This window comes from Pagrus major, chromosome 2 (genome assembly GCF_040436345.1).
Source record: "Pagrus major chromosome 2, Pma_NU_1.0".
Classification (NCBI taxonomy): domain Eukaryota; kingdom Metazoa; phylum Chordata; class Actinopteri; order Spariformes; family Sparidae; genus Pagrus; species Pagrus major.
The window spans coordinates 20,564,834-20,586,056 of record NC_133216.1 but is presented as its reverse complement, the minus strand read 5'-3'; the positions used below and the strand labels follow the sequence as shown (position 1 = coordinate 20,586,056).

Sequence of the window (21,223 nt, the reverse complement as noted above, 5' to 3'; positions counted from 1 at the left end):
AAGGGTAGTTTGGCGCGCCACAAAACGCTGCCTTTGCATGACCGGTAATTAAAAACAATTAGGCATGACGCACTGAACACCAGGATGCTGATGAGTCAGAAACCTGTGATATGATATTATCTCACCGAGTGGAGTGAAGTCTTGAAGTCCCATAGAAATAAAACCAAGTTCTGATCTTGTGTCCTTGTTTTATATTCCTCATCCTTCATTTGAGGGAATATATATAAACGTATGCAATCAAATGTAATCATATAATATCTAGCAAGCTACTCGGACCCACACCTGTTAGCTAATGGGCTGTAGTAGCTAGCAAAGCGATAGCAGCGATTTGTTGTGGTCTAATTCCTTAATTTGTTCCATGGGACAACTCAAGCGAGAGAGGTGTGGGTACAGCATCTTCAAGCTACAGATGATCTAACCTCCATTACACTGGGCCTTTAAAAACAATGAATCAATTGTTAAACTGTGCATCATTACACTGTTTAGTCTGACTAGACAGCTGGTTACATCTGGGCGCTTCAAAACGTTTCCAGAGCATGACTGGTAATTAAAGACAATTAGGAATGACTCAGTGAACACCAGGATGCCGATGAGTCAGTAACGTGTGACAAAATATTAGCTCGCGGAGTTTAGGGTGTTTAGAAAGAAATCTTGTAATACAGTTGTGTATGCAGCCCACTCTTACCCAAAACAGGGATTTCTAAGGCGTTGAAGCGAGGAGTCTCTTTGTGATAGGGGCCTAACTGGGCCTTTACTGTAAAAACTCTTTGTACATATCATGGAGAAGTACTGTAACAGGGAATGGCGTTGGCTTTAGTGGAGCGTAGATGATTGCCAGCTTCAACTGTGCATTCTGGGAAATTCGGAAGCACGATTTTGAGTGTAGAGGACGAGCAAGAAGAGCAGTGAGACAGCTCATCGATGTCTCATCATGTTTTTCTGTTATCGTGTGTCAGTTCTCATCACAGACACTGACGTTTTGTGTGTCAATGGATTGTTAATAAATCATAGCGTTAGTCAATGAAAACGCTGTTAGCTAATAAGTCTTAAGTCTCCATGTCTACGTGTGTGTATCTCTTCCAGCCAGACCAAACACGTCTGTTCTGACTTTCACTTCATGTTCATCTTTGTACCTCAGGAGCTTTTCGGAAGTGCCGATTAGGACTCAGCACTTTTGGTCTTTTAGCTTCCTTGGGAAAGTTTTTATAAGATGTGTAGACACATATTTATTATATATATATATACCGTATATGTGTGTGTGTGCGTCTGCTTGTACATCATAGTGTGTGTTTCTGTTAGCCCGTCTGCAAAGCGATCCAACAAACACAGATTATCTACAACAAGCATGTGGACTGTGTGTTCCACATGTGTGTTTCTTGGCAATAATTTCAAGGGGGACAAATTTTTTCCTCAAATCTGAACGTCGCTGCCAGATATGAAACGTTTATTTTAGCAAGGTTAAGATGGAAAAGCTTCAGTTCCTTTTCCGACACGCTTGTTAATGGCGCGGTGCGATTGACCAAAAGCAACATTTCACTCACAAAACAAAATCCTCACACCCACGCAGTCGTCTCACATGTGCCCGCGTTCATCTCGTCCCAGTTTATTTGTTTAGCTTGCGATGGTGTGGTGCAAGGCAAGACAAATACACAGAGACACACTCAGTTAAAGTGTTATGTGTAATAATAGAGCGTGGCTGCTATTTTAATCTGCACCCCCCCACCCCACCCGTTTGTTTTCTGTTTTGAGGACAGAGAAATGAGAATGGGCTGCGAGTCAGTGGGCTCATTGGATCAAACTCTACATCTGACACTGAGCAGAACCAGGCAGAGTAAGTACACACATATGCAGGTGCCCGCACACACAGATTTAATGATTATTATTCAAGAATTCAAACTTCAAAACGTGTGTTGGGCCAGTGCAGAGTGAGAATGAATAAAACGTGTGTCCAGAAAGGGAAAAACAGTTGGATTATGGTTCTATTAATGCTATTATCGAATTACTGTTCAGGAACAGAGGTGGCTTTGTGGATTATTAGGCTCATGTGATCCCACCTTGTATCCAGCATGGGTCCTGCTCTTTGTGAGCGGTGTGGTGGAGCAGAGTTCGATGGCCTCGGGCTCGTGAAAGATCACCGTGGGCAACGGCTCCTTCCTCAGCGTCAGCACGTTTAGCTTGGTCTTCAGCATGGTCTGGAAGTGCTGATGGAGACAAGAGAGGAACACACACACGTGCTTTAGGCAAACTTACAATCGAACTTACAATTCCTTGTTGACATTGCTCGAGGCTATAAGAAATGCAACCTCCGCAACGTCAGCATTTTGGGGGGTTTTGTCAATTAAAGGTGTGCAATACAGAACAAGAGATGAGTCTCGCCACCTTTAAGCCTCCAAATACACAAGATTTGTACTATGTGTAAATGCGGCAGTCGGGGGAAACTTTCATGAGGCTCAAACGGTTAAAACACCAACGAGACACATCAGGATATTATTTTTTAAGCTTTTGTTCGACATACCAGCATGAAATTGAAGGCAGCAGTGTTCCAGATTTACAGGACCCTCACACACACACACACACACACACACACACACACACACAGAAAACAAATCTCAGTGGTGAAAACTGGAGATGAAGACTGGAAGTGAGATGGTGTGAGAGGTTTATTCTGCTCGAAGTGGAATGTGAGGAGCAGATGAAGGGAGATCTGCCCTCGCTGCCTCCATCAAAACAGAGAGGAGAGAGCTCTCATACTACAGTCCATGGCCGGTGTTTCCTGAAGCCGAGCAGAACCACATGGTGGATCTGGCCCCGTGGAATTTCTAGGCTTTTTTGGATATAGTCGAGACCAAACTCAGCAGCTAATGAAATGGCATGTCTGCTTGGCTGTGTGTCTGCAGCCACCCTCCATTATCAAAGATCACATATCGCTGGCAGTAAGTCAGTGGAAATCATTTCTTACACATGGGCAATAACCTTTGTGAAGAATACTGCACCTGCAGGCGTTTAAAATCAGATATTTTTCATATCAATTTGTTCCTCACTTTGCAATTTCTTGGTAACAGTTTTAACAGATTGTGAATACGTCTGCAGAATCTGTTTAGAGGTGTGATTTGTTGAATATGGTCAGAATTCGAAGGTAGCTCCAAAAGCATAGGGGGCAGCATATCACCACAGTAACCAACAACAGCTGCTCTTTGCTAGCTAACCTTGGCTGTAGCTAGCTACTGCTAATTAGCTCATGGCTCAGTTAGCCGTGGAGCCGGTGTTTGTCTGGGCTGAGACCTCGGATCACAGGGGGAGTCACACAGGCGACGGAGCCCAGCTGAACTGGATTTGGCAGCCTGAGGAAGTGAGAGTGAACACAGCTGGATACATAACTGAGACTGAACACAGCATCCAAGACCGACTAAGGACAGTTGGACACCAGGGGAGACAGAATGGAGGTGATTTACAGAGTCGGACATCAGCAGCAGTGTGAAAGTGGTGTGTAGAGCTGGAATATTTTCACCTCTTACAAGGATTTATTTCAACCGAAGAAACAAGATTGTCTTTGACGAGTTCTGACAAATTGCTCCTTCAACTTACCACAGCTGCACTCAGAGACTAAAAAAAGATGCCATGTTGGGGAACTGCTTTGATTCTGACCTGCAAGCTTTTTAGCTTCATAACTCTGTGGTGATGTCGATCTGTCTATCTGTGACTATGTTGGTTTGTAGGTCAGTCTGCCACCTTGGTCCAGACTGATATATCTCAACAACTGTTATCTGGACTGCTATGACATTTTGCACCGATATTCATGGTCCCCAGATGATTAATCTTAATGACTTTGGTTCCCACCTTGGACTTTGGTGATTACCTTTCAGACAGCGCCATCACCAGGTCAACATTTTTATTCGTCCAATACTTGGGACTGAATACCTGCAAAACTTAACCTCATCACACTCAGCTGTACTAATGAAATGTCAGCATGCTAAAAAGCTAAACTAAGGCGAACACGGTAAACATTATACCTGCTTAACGTCAGCATGTTAGCGTTGTCAGTAGCTGTTTTTCCATCAATGTACTTTTAAGCACATTCAGAAGTTATCACATTGGAAAATGTTGATGGAAATGTACAAAATATAAAAACTATTAGTGACAGACAGTAATCTCGTCATCCACTGTTCTGTTTAGTGCAGACAACCTTTACAAATGCTTCCATTCACTTTTTTCCTCTTCTGTTTGGCACTTCAAAGCTGTTTTCCAAGTTGGACCTGCACAATGTCAATTTTTTATGCAGCAGATGGTCAACATTTTCAGCCGATGAAAACAGTCAACCCTGCCAACAGAGGCTCTCATCAATCTTCAGTGTTGGTTTGTTTGTAGGAGCCAAGTAGGAAAATCCTCCATCAACTTCAAGAAGCAGGTCTGGTGTCCAGTTTCTAAATTCGACACCACTGCATGAAATATTGTTACATAAATATACTACACGTATTGAATTCAAAATATTTGTGAGGATATTGTGTTTTTCCAAGAATCGGTAATTGCAGTTTGGCTCATCAGTGCCTGTGACACAATTACTGGTACATCAATTTGATTGTTTTACCACCACCCTATTATTACTAGGAGTTGTCCTACTACATTTTATCATTTTAAGATTTTCATATTGCATCCTGATTGTCTTTGTCCTCAACTGTGGCTTGAACAAATTAGATTTTGGGGTCCAAAAGATTTGTGAAATAATGCATGCACAAATGACATGTTATGTACCATACAGCTAACTTAGTGTCCTACAGCTAACAGGTCTAATACTATGATGATGCCCTACAGTACAACAAACAACCTGTTGGAGCAGAAACAGGACCACTGGGACCACATCTGAACCTTCATGTTGAGAGAAGAATAATAAAGGGGGGGCTGTCAGGAAAGAGGAAGATATGGCAAGAAAAAAACAAGGAGCAGATGACGGAGAAAAGGAGAAAAAAGCAAGATGGAGTTGTGAAAGTAAAGCCACATGTGTGTAAACGCTCGCTGACCTCCGCGTCAGCACTTTACAGCTTCCTGACAGCGGCTCGCATTCCTGCGGTTGGCCCCGGTACGGAGAGACGAGGAGGTGGGGGACTGTGGTGGACTCCCCAACTCCTCCACCCCCCACCAGGAGCAAAAAGCCTGAGCGGAGGGGCCGCTTGTGGAGTAATACTGGAATTCTATTCATAATATTTTCACAGTATTTCATTGTTTTTTATTTCTCAAGTCCCAATAGTCTCCTCATCAAGTTACTGCTGTTATTGATTCTATTTCTGACATTGACTTGGACCCAGGCAGGTTTTCTGTCTCCACCATCACGGCAGTGTGGGTTGGGTGGGTTCTGAGTTGGTTACAAGACAAGGGTCTTGTCTACACTTGAGATCTAAAGGCTAAACAATGGCTGCTGTCAGAAGAAAACCTCAAATCTCAAAATAACGGTCCTCTTTCAGGATTATGAAAAACAATCTTGTTTTAAGATCGACACTTGAGCAATCACTCAGGGGCCCGATCTCCACACGTTATGTAAATATTTGTTTTAAGTGAAAGACGTCTACACATTGAATATTTATATCTGATTGACACTCTCAGATTAATTTTGATGTCACTATGAATTAGGGGTGTCACGATTCTACAAATCCCGATCTAATAAGATTTTTTATATTGATTTATGTGAATGCATTTTTTTGTCAGCACTGAAGGCTATGCCTATGTTATCTGTTATCTGGATTTGTAAAGCTCAACAGATGATTGGATTTATGCCATGGCAACTGTCATTTATAGTTTCAAATTCTTCTATTTTACAACAACAGCTTGACTTTATCCTGGTGGCATTTTGCAGGTTAGGGTTTGGCAAGTTCAAATAATATTTATCAAAAATACCCTCTTCCCAAACAAGTCAATAAAGTTCACGTACGTACAAAACTGAACTTTAAGCAAGCCGTGTTCTGTTCATGAACCTAGCCGAGTAGTTTTGGTGCCAAAACCGGACAAAACTGTGTTCGTCTGGTACACCTGTCGCTGGTACTCTCCAATGGTCATATATGCTGTTTTGAGAGTCATTGGCAAATGACCAACTTTCTTTTTTGTTATGAGGACATGTTTAGAAATCTCATAGTAGGATCTTTAAAAGTTTCACAACTTCGATAAGTGATACCCAACACCCTGCCTGGCGTCACGTCCTCAACACCATTCCCTGGGATCTTTTTTGACTGTGACATGCTACTGAAAACCAGCCCACATGTACTGAAAACTGCCAAGAATTTTTCCTTGTTAGTACTGATATCCATTTTATACTTGAGTCAGCCAATGAAGCACATGATTTCTCCTCCAAACCAGGTTTCCTTGTTTTGATGGATAGAGAAGGACCATTTCAAAACAATCACTGAGATGAATTTTCCTCAGTGCAGCTGTTAATTATTCCATTACAGAGGGCGAACCTTCTGTAATGTATTCAGCTATTACTGTACAGTCACAGAGCCAAGATATACTCTACTTTTAAAAAGGCAAAGCTACATAAAATAAACAGTTTAGGCTAGCACACATTCATCTTGGATCCCAATTCTCAACAATTCACATAAATGAGAAAAGATTCTATGTAATGCATGTGAATGAACAAGTTTTATCTTTAAGTATATGACACACCCCATAACTATCTCGCTCTAGTCTGCATCTTTTCTTCACATTCACATGCATTTTCATTGCATCTTTTTATTACTAATCACTGACCACCATTACATATATTTATACTTATTAAGTTTTATTACTTCCACTCTTTATATATATTTAGACTGGCTGTTAATCCAATCAAACTGCTGTCATAACATTTTGGGTCTACATATTTAGCAGTATGACTGTAAAGCTTGACGCATCAACACTGACTCATTGCTGCCTGTACCCATGTGATTAACTTGTATTTATAGTGCAAAGAAGTAACAATAAAAAGGAACTTGGCCCAACATTTCAAGAACCGCTCCTCCCTGTAACTTTTACAACAATTTACTCGTTTATATTTTATGGATCCCACCGCCTGTATAATATGTATAAAATCAGTACATAAACTTTATCCCACAATATGTTATGTAGGCGGACCTTTTGCCTGAGAGAAGCACTAGTACTTAAAATTGAGCGGACGACCAAGGTCACACAGACCAAGTGCTGCCAGCTAATTCTGAATGGCTGCGCGTCAAGTATGTCTCTGATTACTGCTAGAAATCACAAGTGTCATCAAGACAAGTGCACATGCTAATTTTCAAAGAGTCTCTACCATAAAATAATTGTGAATTCTGCATGTGAAAATATTTAAATCCTTGAAAATACTTGAACAATCAGTTCCAAGCAGACAGGGCTTTGGAGAGTGTCTTGGTGCAGTTTGACTCCTGCAGTGATGAGCTTAACAGGTCACAGATGGTAAGTTAAACTTTTGGCCCCCTGAGGGAGGATTCTTAGAAGAAAAAAGGTTCTTGGGTCAATCTCATGGTAGGACACTGCATAGCAGGGTAAAAACAGACCCCTGCCACGCCTACTGACACTCACAAAATAGGGGTTATAGGGATGTGATGATGATTAACAGTAGAAAACAGCTGGAAATAATGTTACGAAACCAGCAGAAGCAAAACGGATGGATTTTTCGTGTCTAAGAAGCATGACAATCTAAAAAAAAAATGCCCCTTGGACGCACAAAAGAGTCATCCTGAAAACTCAAAACATGGTTTGTCATGTAAAGCACGGTTAACACAGACCTCAAGACAAAAACAGTTTGTCTACAGCATTAGCCTGCCTTGGTCACATCTGCATACACCAAACCCAGATCCACATGTCGCGGGCTCTAAGTTGTTGGGATGGTCACTAGGTGAATAAAAGATACTGTTTTGTGGGAGGTGCAAATGTTTGGTATCAGCTTAGGGTTTGAGTTTGGGGCGAGACAACATCATGTTTGGTCAGGAAGCCGAGAGTTTCTTTAGCACTGTTTACTATTGCACTGAGCAACGGCTGTTGGTCGCCAGATACTACATCATCATGGGTTTTCCAAGTTGTTATTGCAATTTTTCTTTGCATCTGCAGCTTATTGCAAAAAAAACAGGATGGCAAAATGGATCTAGAAGAGGAAGAGAAAACTACCGTTTGTCCCTGAATGATGACAAAGCCCATCTGATGTCACTGCAACTTGCCTGGAAGCAGTTGGGCGCACTTTTGCTGCATGTCCGTACACTCGTGTGTATTCTTGAGGCCTAACAAGAAAACATCTGCAAAGCCAATGTTTTAAAAAACTTAGAACCTGCATTTACATCCACGTTTGTTTGCTAGCAGGCTTCTTTTCTGCCTTTTGCTGGTTCATTGGCATCTTTCTAGGACCCGAGTAGATCAGTGGAAAAGTAGGAAATCCTTGGCAGAAATGAGCATCCTGTCACCCATGGCTCATGCGTCCTTGAGAGTGTGAAAGACAATAACCGAATGGGCACACGGTCGTGAAAGCTCTGTCCAAACAACAAAACAACAGACATCAAACCAGCATCACCACATCCCACATGGAAATATTTTGTGAATGGCTAACTTTTGAATCATTGTTTTCTTCTGCTGTGCCATTCGCCAGCGAGTAAACAGCACATCTGCTAGAGATACACATCAAATGAACTGTTCGTGAATTTGCTCCTCAAAACGGGGCCAGTTTAACCAACAGACCATGTCCTTCCAAACAATGTCCTTACTTTGAAGCTTAACAAAAATTGCGTCATTCTGGACTGGCGACCAGCTCTATCCAGCCCTTGTTTGTATCTCATTTCTATACACGAACACATCCTTCCTTCTGTGGCCTTACTGAAGAACTGCGCTATGGTCCACAGGTAGAGGAGGAGGAGGTTGTTCACTCGGCATGCGGTGGTAGTTACTTCCTCAAGCTAAAAGTACGATGCACCCCTCCAGTTCCTTGCATGGTGAGGATCAGGCAGTGCAACTTTCTAAGCTGTCATTCTATGTGTTTACAGCCTCCCCCTCTGATCCTGGGACAGTTTACGAGAGGAAAGATGTCTGAAGGGGCTCAACCCAAAGTGGACTGTGGGAGGTCCCTACGCAGAGGAAGAGCTGTTTTTCTCTACCATGATTGGAGCACTGGAGCGTGTAGGAGGGAGAAGGCTGATGATAAGATGTCGTGATTGGGTGGTTACTTCTGCAAAAGGAAGTGGCTATTAAAGTACCCAAACCTCAGAGCCTGGGGGTGGCAATCTCTGGCTGGTTGTAAAAACATCAACAAGTCTTTGACGTAAACAATGAACCCACAGGAAAGTCTTAAATAGTCTGCACAAAGTCAGGGGCGAAGAGAAACGACCTGCTCATGACAAAAAACATCCACTGTCAAGAACATGGATAGTTTAGATGTGGTTCATAATTCACCTTCTATCTGACAGAAAACAGCGTACAGGATGTCCAATATATGCACTTGTCATTTTAAGAAAGAGCATACTTTCACCTCCTGTAATTTCACTGGAGGTTTAATGACCTGTCATCTGTTCGTTCATTCATCAGAGGCCAGTGTGTTTCCATCAGACAGCACTACCTGGCTTATGATAAGGCTTGTAGCCTTATTAACAACTTTAATTTGCATTTGGGTCCATTCATGCTACACCTCAGACACTGCTGCGCAAATTATTTTGATAAAATGCCAACAAATTCTCAGAGTTTAAAAACAAAAAAAAATGTGTTCAAGTGAGTGTTGTGATTTTGAGTACGTGTTTGTTTTTCTTCTCTTAGCTATGAACCCTCAACCTGATGGGAGCTGGATAACCAATCGGGTTGTTAGTCGCCGCCTATTATTTCTGTTAGTTTCAGTCATTTTGAAAGCAAACATTTGCTGCTTCCAGCTTCTACTCTGGTGATATGCTGCCCCCTACTTGTTCGGAGTATAAATTCAACAGGTGGCCAATTCTTACATATTGCACCGTCTTTTATGACAGTAAATTAAAAGTCTTTGGACTTTTGACTGTTGGTTGAATTTTGAAGATGTCATTTTGAGCTCTGGAAAAATTGAGACGAGCATTTTTCACAATCTTTTGACATTTTACAGACTAAATGACCAATCAGTTACTCCTTAATCATTAGTTGCAGCCCTGATATGTTTAACTGTAACATACCTCTCTGCATAGACATGCATAGACCAATTGGGTGCATCTTTTTAGCACCACAATTCCTAGCAAATGGAAATCTGAACCCTTAAAAACAACATTAAAGCAAAAGAAAAACAAAGCCAGAAAATATGAGCTATGGAAATGGCCTGTGCAGAAGGAAAAGCTAAAGAACAAAAACCTAAATTACACAGCTGCGACAGTTCGCTCATGACAAATGGGAAGGATAAAACTTTCTGTCAAATGTAAATCCTTGAAAAATTATAACTTCCGCAAACAGGAGATTATGCCCATTCATCAAATACGAAGAGCCAAACCAGTGCGCCAAAAGCTATTTGTTCACAAGAGGCAAATGTGTGCTGGCTGAAAAAATCAACGTGTCAAGGGAACCATGGGAATTTTGTGCCAGTCTGCTCGTGGATTCCTTTTGCCACCAAGGACACAGTCTCAACAACATAGCTGTGGCCACAAAACAACCTCAGCCAGACAAAGAGAGAGACAGACAGACCAAGAGACGGAGGTACAAACAAATAAAGACAAGTAAGAAGTTAAGATGCACAGACAGTGGCTGGTTCTCACCGTGTTTGACCTCAGTCAGCTATTTCAGCACTGTCAGGTCCACATCTTTTTATGTGCTCTGTTTGTCAGTGTCACACACATTAAAGTGTCAAAAGTGGAAACCATGGCTAAAGAAAGAGCTGCTGACTCGAGGAAAAAACATGTTTGGTAGCCCTAGGGATAATCAAACGGGAAGCATGATGTTTTTTTGTGTATGCGTGCTTAACCTGCCTGCCAACTTACATTTGTGTGTGCATTTGTGCCCAGACCACTGCATATTGTGAAATCCGTCGTTGAACTAACATAGCCTCTGCCTGGGGAGGAAGGGCCCCCCGAAACTGATCGAGGCATGTGGTCAGCGAGAGGCAGGAGGGATGTGGAAATGGACACAGAGAGAAAAACAGAAAGGCACGATGCAGCACCAACACACAGCATTGTAACACACACACACACACACACACTTTGCTCCCAAAACACTTCTTATTGTAAACAAGTAAGCAGCTCGGCGTTGGTGATGCGACTTGTATCTCTTCCTCACCCCCACACCTCCATCTATCTCATTTTTCCCCTCCTCTTCCCGCCTGAGCGTGAGACAAAAATGCAGCAAGACATCAGGTGTTGCTATGGCAACAGAGGACAGCACAAGTGAGAATAATATGGACGGATGCCACAGTGAATGAAAACAACAAAACAGAAGATAATAAACACTAGTACATTCTGGATCAGCTACCTGACGTGGGCTCGAGAAAACACCGTCATTCCCCAGAAGAGGTGAAGGACACAAAGCAGGCAGGTATTGCTGTTTGCTTTTTCACTGAACTATAACCTTTCAGTTACCGATCCAAACGATCTTGGACTGCCACGACTGTTATTCATAATGGCTTTCGGTAAACCTGGGTAGGCTTTGTTTATCCTCCAAATTCTCCACCAAAGTCATCCATCAAGTTAAACGTCGCCAATCAGCGTGTCGTAGTTTTGAAGTGGACAGCGGAGACATTCCAAACTCTTTATCAACTTTTGGCCACAGCTGGTCTCCAGGAGGTAAGCTGCTGCGAGCCAGGAACTGCAGGTTATTAAAAGTAATCTACCTTTTTCCTCCAGCAAGTATGGCACTTCCATATCGTGCATTTCCTACTACGCCGCTTAATAGTCATTCGACCCTCGCTGCCAGGTACTGCTGCGTTCATTGCATATTGCATGGATGGGAGCGATTCCTGTGTTTATAACGACCATATTAAGAAGCTCCGTGTTGGATCTATCAGAGTTTTCAAAAAGATCATATGCTCAATCCTTATACACCCCTATCCCCTACCACTTAGCCCTACCCCACCATTTTGTGTGTTCACTAAGTGTTGGGACTATATGGACCTCCAATCCAGGCATCTATTTGCGAATGGACTGATTGAAAAGTATAAAAGGACAAAAGCAGTATAGTCAAAAATGTATTATGCATATTCTGAAGTTTAATCAACAAATTATAGTTGAAATTTGTTCTATTTTTGTGTGACAGTATAATGGACCATATTCTGTTTTACAACACGCCATAAGCAAGGTTTTGATGTGCACGAGTCATATATTGAGTCAACTGTGTCATGATGACTTAATATTTGTCAAACTTATGAAGTTTATATCAAGTCAAGAAGTGTTTAATTATCAGTACTATAATATGTGTATGGAAGGAATGAGAAGGTTAAAAGCTCTGAATTTGGGATGTTCCCCATTTAACAGTGTTACTGGATCCATACGAAGAATAATGAAAGATGGAAATGTTACTTTCAAACAAATATTGTTGTTTTCATACAATATTCATTCAAGTTTTAATATTACGCTCTGAATTATGTTATTCCATTTTATAGTCATCTAAGTTACACATAACTGCACACCGCAGGCAAACGCTAATATTCGGCCATGCTTACATAACATTTATAACAAAGAAAATGTGTATATGCAACATGTATAAACATTGTATGATCAACTCATGTCAACAATGTGAGCCTTAGGTGGTTGTCCAGATCATTTAAAGTAAAAGCGAATCTGGGGGCCGTGGGGGAATGTTTTAATCCTTATAAGAGTATAGGTTTTTTTCGCCCTCACGCACATTGTTCAGTTTTGTGTGGGATTTGTAAACCCACAGAGGGGGCTAAGTGACCAGTATTGGCCTTTGAATGTGAATGTGTGATAGACAAAAGATTGGGAAATACGAATGACACCACACCTAATAAGCACACACACACATAACCGCATGGAGATGCCAAAACTCTCCAAACCGGTGCAAAACAGGAAGTTTGCACTCCGAGCCAGCACGTATGGTCAAGGCAACAAGGATGAACACACACACACACACACATGCATGAGCAAACACGCACACACACTCAGATTTTGAGACATATAAATGCTTGGTCAGTCCAGGAATAAACGGAACCCACTTTCTACAAACCTTGCCTCTGTGTCGTCTTTCTGAGGGTTTCGACTTGTTGTATACATTCTCTACAACAGTTTGTCCGAGGCACACTTCAAACAGAGAGTAAAGAAAGGTCTGTCGTTTCAATGTGTTATGGTCCTTTTCTTTATAATGAGCATAAAACAGTCGCTACTAGTCTCGGTAGCTCAATAGCTAGGTAGCTCACGTTACATTGTTATAGCTGATTTGTGCACGACAGTCCTGCATTTTGACGTATTTCAATGTTGCATCCCCACCTTTGATGCCTTAAGACGCCTGAAATCTAACAAAAATCCAGCTGCGGTGAACCGCTGGATTTTTGTTAGATTTCATATTGTAACCGTCCAAAGAGGTGAAGGATGTACATAAGCGCCATCGACAACTGATGACGTATGATGGTCTTGAAGGGTTGTCCCATTTCATAGGAGGAGAGTTAAACCACTACCCATTGTAGTTGAGGGGCAGGGGGGCATTCGAAAACAAGGGTAGGGGTAAAGATTAGAAATGGGATTGAGCCATATGTTACAGTTTGGCTGTACCTTTGGCTGAGGTATGAAAATTGGCGGTAATCATACCATGTACATATGCTTATCTACAGTATTGAATTCTACATATAGTATTAATGTTTAGGTTTTTGTCAAGTTTCAGGTCTGTGAGGATATTTTGTGAAATTACTGTATAATAAAGCTTTTGTTCGACCAAAAACCCTTTCTGTTTTCATTCCTTTTAGGATCATTGTAGCTGATAATAATAATTGTGTAATACCGTATACCATGAAACCGTGATCGTTTCTGAGATGGAAACTTGGATGTCGGCGTGAGCGCTTATTTGCACGTCGGAATCTGATAATCACAATAACTCGAGATAAATGCCCACGTTTCCCTGTTTGTAAAGCAGACTCCCTGCAGCATACTCTCCGAGGCCAAGTTGAGAGAGTCCTGGTGGTATTTTCTCAGACTTTAGAAAAGCTCCCATCAGAGGCCCTCTAACTGTTCTCACAGGCTCAGAGTCACACTCCCCATGGGAAGCAAACTGATCGTCGAGTGTAAATCATCAGAATGTGGCGATGAATAGTTTCGACCACTGTTTTACACAGAATCTGAGTCCAAATGTTTCCCAGTTGTAAGAGCGGTAAAGACATATCTGTTCATTCACACAGAGAGGATGCATGACAATGTGGGCGCACCGTGCTGTTCTGCACAGTATAGCTCTGCTGCACCGTGTTAGGGTTGGGTACGTTGACCCAGGGTTAACACGACATACTAGTTCTATCACTCTGTTTTGAGAGAAGACAGCGTTGAGGTGGTGGACCGGGGATAGATTCAAAATACATACAGTCGTGAACAAAAGGGTTGCAACTAATGAGTAATAGAGTCTGTTTCATTGTCATAGTACACCAGTGGTTCTCAACCTTTTTGAGTCACGACCCCCCCTATAAAAAGCGCCAAAAAAGACTCAACAGAATCTATTTTAAGGCAAGTTGTCATGAAGCCAGGCAACGTCAGCAAACTATTATACTACTGTTGTCTTAAATATGTTAGTTTATTGTTTTCTCTACAATCATCTTGCAACTCCAACGTTTTCCCCAATAAAGTCGGCTGTTAAACTGTCACAAATGTCTGATAACCACAAAAAATGTGTATATATCGGCCAATATGATCCATATCGGTTATTTTTCACTCCCTAATATTGGTTTTGGCATTGGCTACGAAAGTCAAGTACCGGTCATGCTCTTGTGAAAAAAACTGTTCATAGTTTCTCAAAGCCCAAGATGACGTCCTTAAATGTCATGTTTTGTCCACAACCCAAAGATATTCAATTAACTGTCACAGGGGAATAAAGAAACCATAAAATACTCACACTTAAGGAGCTGGAATCAAAGAATTTTGACTCTTTTTTTGCTTAAAATTTACTCAAATCAATTAATCATTCCAGCTCTGGTGAATAACCACGTAAATAAATTACACTCATCAATTATTTCAAGCCGGCGTTACATGACTGTTGATGGTGCTTTTTTTTTTCTTCAACTGTCGGTTAGTTGGCACGACTGAAAAGAATTACTGGAGCCGCGGAAAATGTGAGATATGTGATGGCTTTGTGACACTTGTTGAGCATGACACTGAAGCCCGGCGGTGGTGGTCCAAAGCACTCCGGGTTCATCCAAAGATCACAACACAAGTGTTCAAAGCGATTAATCAATAACAGCTCTTTTATAAAGGACAGAACGTGAGCCATCCATGAGTTACAGCTGTGGTGTTTGAATTAAAGGAGCAGTCTGTAGTTTTGGGGTGAGAAAGATCTTCATTGACTGATTTTTTTATCTGTTGTCATGACTGGACAGACTGAATAAACAAACTGAGCTTAAAAAGACAAGACAGTTTCATACTGTTTTACTTTTGTTTATATGTGGCGGACCCTGCCGCCTTTCTAGCTTCAAACAGTGTTCTGGGACCTTATTTTCCTCTGAGAGCAGCTTGTTTATCAGTTACGGGAAAGACAAATATATCTCAGTTTGTATTATTCCCTCATTGATATTGTAAATATGAAAATTCTCAGTTTTTAACCACATAGTGCCCCTTTAATCACAGAGCGGTGGGGGTCATACAGATGTGTGTTCACGGGATCATTTACAGTGGCCCCTTAACTCCACATCTGAGCACCGGAACTCTCGGTTCTTTTTAATAATTCGTGTTTCCATCTTCTTGACGCCTGGGCAGAAGAGGGGATTGTGCAAGTTCACTTGGCAGGCAGTCCGCAGGCCGACATCTGGAGAGCATTACGTCTGCAGGAGACGTGAAGCCAGGCTCGGTGCACGGCTTGCCCCTGGATATCAAACTACGTGTCATTAACGCTGTTTTTTTCTCTCTCTCTCTCTCTCAACAGGTCACACAGGCGGCAGGTTCCTGACCACAGTCTGCGCTCTCTCTCTCTCTCTCTCATTTTTTTTTATCCATCTCACACAGGAACGGAGAGATTATAATAAGCATCCTGATGTGACAACGTGAAGGGAAAATAAAGAGTGACAACAGGAGGAGGAGGCCTGCAGTGGCAGTCAGTAGGTTAGTGTGACTGAAAGACTGAAACAGGCCTGTGAGGGGACAAAACAGCCATTTTATAAAAACAAAAACAAAAAGCTGGAATATGTTTGTGATTTAAAGACACATCTCCAGCGGTTTATCAGCACAGGAATGCAGCGGGAGCTACACATTGTTGCTTGCGTAACGTGGATAGGTGCGTTTAAACGCAGCGCCGACACATAGAGATTTGCAAACACACATGATTCACGTTTAAAAGACGACTAACGACACACACGTATATACATATTTAAAAAAAACATCTGTAGCTGCTCACAAACCGTAGCAAGTCTCTCCAGGCTGGAGCCATGCACACACACGGCGGGCTCCAGCGGATGAATCTCCTGTCGACAGTAAACGCTTCACGTCTTACCTGCAATCGCTCCGACGCGGGTTGCCACATATTAGCAGAAAGAGAGGTGCTCCGTCTTTACTACAGCTGCTGCTCTCCTCGTAGTCCGGCTCACATCTGTTCGCTTTCACGGCTCGCCTCTCTGTCCTCCTTCTCTCCGGACTGCTCGGTAATGAAGGATGTGTTTGCTCCGCCTGGCTGTAGCTCTCAGAGCGGCCAGCAGGTGGAGCTACCTGCGCTGTGGCGGCGCTCGGCTCCTGCTGCTGCGTTCACGTGATTCAGGGAACTCGAGGATTCGAGCTAGAGAGACGTGATTTTTGAGCCTCAAGCATAAACAAGCTCACATTTGCGGCTTGTTGTGATGATAGGGTTTGTTTCATTACTTTATTTTAGCTTATTCACGACAGGGTGGACAGGTTAAGCTCGACCAAATGTTGTTATTTATGCTTCAAGATGTCACGTTTTGGTAGTGTGCTGTTTCGCTTAATCCCACGTACAGACAATCAATGTTATTATAATGTTCTTAAAACAAAAATGACATTTAAAGGCCCTATTTTCTAAGAAAAGTTGATTTTTCAGTCTCATTCCAGACTCGTCAAATATTGGTGCTCCAAAATCTACTTTTCTTACAAATATGACCTTTAACGGTACACACATGGATATTCTTACGCAGGAAAGAAGCTTTGACTGTAGGTATAGTGGAGCCACCTGACCCTGCAGCTCCTCTCACAATCTAGCATCTTTCAGGTAATTGTTTTGGTTTACGGCTCGCAACTTTTCTGGTTTGGTTCACTCACTGCCAGAGATGTGGACATCATTTTGACTTGGACTCCAGTCCAGTCTGGTTTTGGTGACTAACAACTTGACACAAAAGAAATTACTTGAGAGTCGACTTGGACTCATCACTGGACTTGAGACATGATGTCTGAAATGACTTATCTGTTTTCATTTTATTTTAGGTTTTCATATCTTTAGTGTTTTCATAGTTGTTACTATTTGACTTGTTTAAGAATCATAGGGAGGGAATATTTTTTGATTGAGAAGCAATCAAAAAATAAATAGGCTAAGGTTTTTGTTTGATAACATTTATTTCACTGAATATCAACTTATATATAATATTATTATAAAAATTTGATTCACTGTGATACTTTTTGAACTGGTTAGATAAATTGGCCAATAATACAATTATTAGACAGCTACTAATGCCTTGTTTATTCTCATTATAGGGGCCAGATACTGCAGGTAAGATTGTAGTATCTCGAGGGGTCACTCGGCTTGATACAACCTGACTTGCTCAAGAAAAAAATGACACGGTACTTGCTTGAGAATTGGACCAAATGACTTGAGTCACACATCTGCTCACCACTCCCATCAACATGCTTTTCAGGAGCTGGCGGCCGTTCCTTGTGAAAAAGCTCTGAATAGATTTAGAAATAGAATATGTTTAACATATGGTCAGAAACATGACTCCAAATTAATGCAAGTGTCTCATGTGACATATTTTGTGGAGTTTGTCGCTTTAAGAAACAGGCATTGACACAACTCAGGCTGAAGTGGCTGCTACTGTATGAGCTGCTGAAACAATTGAGGAGCTCAGTCTCCTACTAATAATTTCAGCTAAAAACTTTTACCAGCTTTCACATTCATTTTAATGTAAAATCACCTTTTAAAAAAATGATTTTTCAACTTGACACCAGAAGGCACTCGTAATGACACATTATAAAAAGAGGAATTCGAGGCCTCAGAAGATTAGTCACCCAGACCAGAGCGCAGGAATGCAGTTAAATGAAAATGATCATATAAAAAGCTAACATAAATGGTGTGGCATTATTTCAGAGGCGAGTGGCAATAAAAAGTTGGTTAGTTTAAAAATCCTACGTTCTCATAATTCCCAAGTGTCACTAAGGCAGCTAAGGACAAAGTCTATGGTGAATTGCCACAGTCATGCTCACACATTTTGATCTTCTTACAGCTTCTCAAAAACAAGTCGTAACAAAAACACTCTGTCTGTCTGATTGTTTGGAATCGAGATTGGTTCGGTGTGACCTTGTTATTCTGAAAGTGAGGTCTGGAAAATCCACTGAAGCATCGTCCATTAGTTTGTGGAAAATATTGAATGAATTCATCTCACTGCTGCCAAAAGTTTGTTCATATTTTAGTTTTTGTAATAAAACCACAGAAGTGCCTCCAGCCCAGTGAGAGAATCTGACTCTGTCAAGGTGGAGGTCCTGAAAGAGGAGGAGAATCTCTCTAGTAGACCAAACAGCAAACACTCTGACTCTGCAGAGCATTCAGAGGGCAAAGGTCAAGCACAAGGCCTCCAAAGCAGACCATGAGCAAAGGTGAGGGCCATCAATAACATCTGCTGCTCTTGCAGTGTGTGTGCGTATGTACACACATAATATATGTAGGTGTGTTGAGCGACATGACTCCGCAGTCGCAGTCTGTATTTAGAGATGTTTACATGGGGAACATCTGGATGAAGCCTGAGGTCGCTGAGGGTGTTCACATTACCAACACTCCATAAAAGGTCTTTCCCACGGCTGACGCTTCAGTCTGGTGGGTATGACCTTGGGAAAAACAGATGCTTTAAAGAAATAAGCTTATTTTCTCGTCCTGGTTTTTGTTTAAGACCCAAAACAATTTAATCACACCCAAAACTTATTGCTGCATGTTATTGTTTCATCTAATCATGGCTGAGTTAAAGATGTAATTCACAACATTTCTGCATTAAAATGTCTCAAAACAAGACCTGTGTTACATATTTCTCAATAAAGACTGAGATATATTATCCCACAATGATTAAACTTACAAAGGTAGCTGATATAAAAAGTTAATGTGGCAGATAATTAAAAAAGAATAAGAATGTGACATCTTGGAGTGTTTTGGTCAACTTGCAGAGCAATTAGCCACAGTTTGTTTCTCTATTATCCAGTGCACATATTGCCATGTTGGTGTTCATCAATGAAACTGACCGATCACATGTCTAATGTCATAGCTAAGCAACTCAGGTAAAAATACCAGAGAAATATGCACAAATGCACAATATTTTAACCCAAACCATGTTTTCCTTAACATAACCAAGTATTTTAGTTCCTAAATAAACTGATTAGAAAGAGAAAATAATAAGTTTACTCATAATACATAAAAATATGTTCCAAACAGGAAACAATCCCCGGTCTCCTGAGTGAGTGAGTGAGTGAGTGAGTGAGTGAGTCTTGCACTTAACCCTCTCAGTCATGACAGTTGGCTCCAGATGAGGACTTTCACTGCTGTTTCATAGCTTGCATTGATGATCCTGGAGCATTAAACATGAATTATGATGTAATAGGAATGACTCCAACATGGTGATATCAGATACACCATCACCCAGCAGTGCTGTTAGTCGATGAAAACTGGACGATGTATCTGGTCTTTTAATTTTCAACAGCCTCGCACGTGAACAAACTTATGCGCAAGTTGGATGTAGATACCAGTGCATTCAGCCATAATGACCATTACTGATGGCTTGTTGTTGTTTTGTCAGAAACAAGCATGTGATAGGAGTCCTCGTTTCTCCCAAATCAGCAATTTGGCTTTGTGTTATTGCCTCTATTTATCGGCTATGATTTCACCCATACTGATAAATAGCCAATAATATACATTTTCACATCATTTGTCGGCCCGATGTACACTACTCAAAATTAGTTGAGGGCTATTGAGCTATGGGTGCATATATGCATGTGCCTGGATATGCAATAAAAGTCAAATGAAATGTGTTGCATTATTTTTGGGGACCAAAATGATTCACAATACACAAAATAAAAATTCAGATATGTCACAGAACAAACAATCAATTAAAAACAATATCCCTAACTCATTTTATAATTTTAAGTGGTCTATATCGTGCATCCCGAGGTCGAACCCAAATACTCTGGTACCGACTGGAATGTGTCCATAGCAAAAGTTTTACCACATGGTGATGGATTTAAATAAAAATGTATTCACACGAGACATCAGGTGAGTAGTTTCACTTGAATCTTTATTGTTTACATCATTCAACATAGATAATAGGTAATCATGTGGTTGCTGTGTTTAAAATGAGAGAACAAAAAGTCTGAGGGTTAGCTGAGCCTATTGGTAAAACATTGTTTGACCTTGAGAGGAACAACACAGCTGCACACACGGAGGGTTTTCCAATCGGCGGGACACAGAAGCACATATATGCTGGAGTCGATATCATCACTCTCCTCCTCCTCCTCCTCCTCCTCCTTGCTCTTCTCCACCCCTAAAACCAGCAGGAGGTCACTCCAGCAAAGAAACTCTCACCCAGAAACTATTCAACACTGTCAATACTAGAGGTGAATTTGTACACTGGCATAAACAGGTACACTGAGTAAAACCGACTATTTTTCTGTGCAGTGAGAAATGTACCTACCTATTCTCCTAAATATCACTGAAATACATACAGTAGGATGGTAGAGTCACAGTACTCCAGTAAACCCACTTTCTTTACTATTCATACACCATTGAGAAACTTGCATGTAAAGAACAGGACAATATGCATTTTAAAAAGAAACGTTCCGTGACTAGTATTTTATACACGTATGTATTTGATCTACTAACCACAAATTACCCCAAAGAAAATATTTGGCACAATTTTGACGGAGAGAAATATACAACTGCAATGAAAAAAACA

The 21,223-nt window shown here is 41.3% G+C and overlaps 1 protein-coding gene across 1 annotated transcript in view; it reads right to left on the bottom strand.

The window, feature by feature from the left end:
* The window catches only part of pid1 (phosphotyrosine interaction domain containing 1), a 33,002-nt gene extending 16,311 nt beyond the window's left edge, over positions 1–16,691 (bottom strand). The window contains exons 1-2 of the mRNA XM_073487712.1: positions 16,567–16,691; positions 2,055–2,201 (exon numbers count right to left, since the gene is read on the bottom strand). Coding sequence (XP_073343813.1) covers positions 2,055–2,201; positions 16,567–16,596 — 177 coding nt within the window. The 5' untranslated portion in view covers positions 16,597–16,691. The remainder of the gene's footprint in view (positions 1–2,054; positions 2,202–16,566) is intronic.
* Between the last annotated feature and the right edge of the window lie 4,532 nt (positions 16,692–21,223).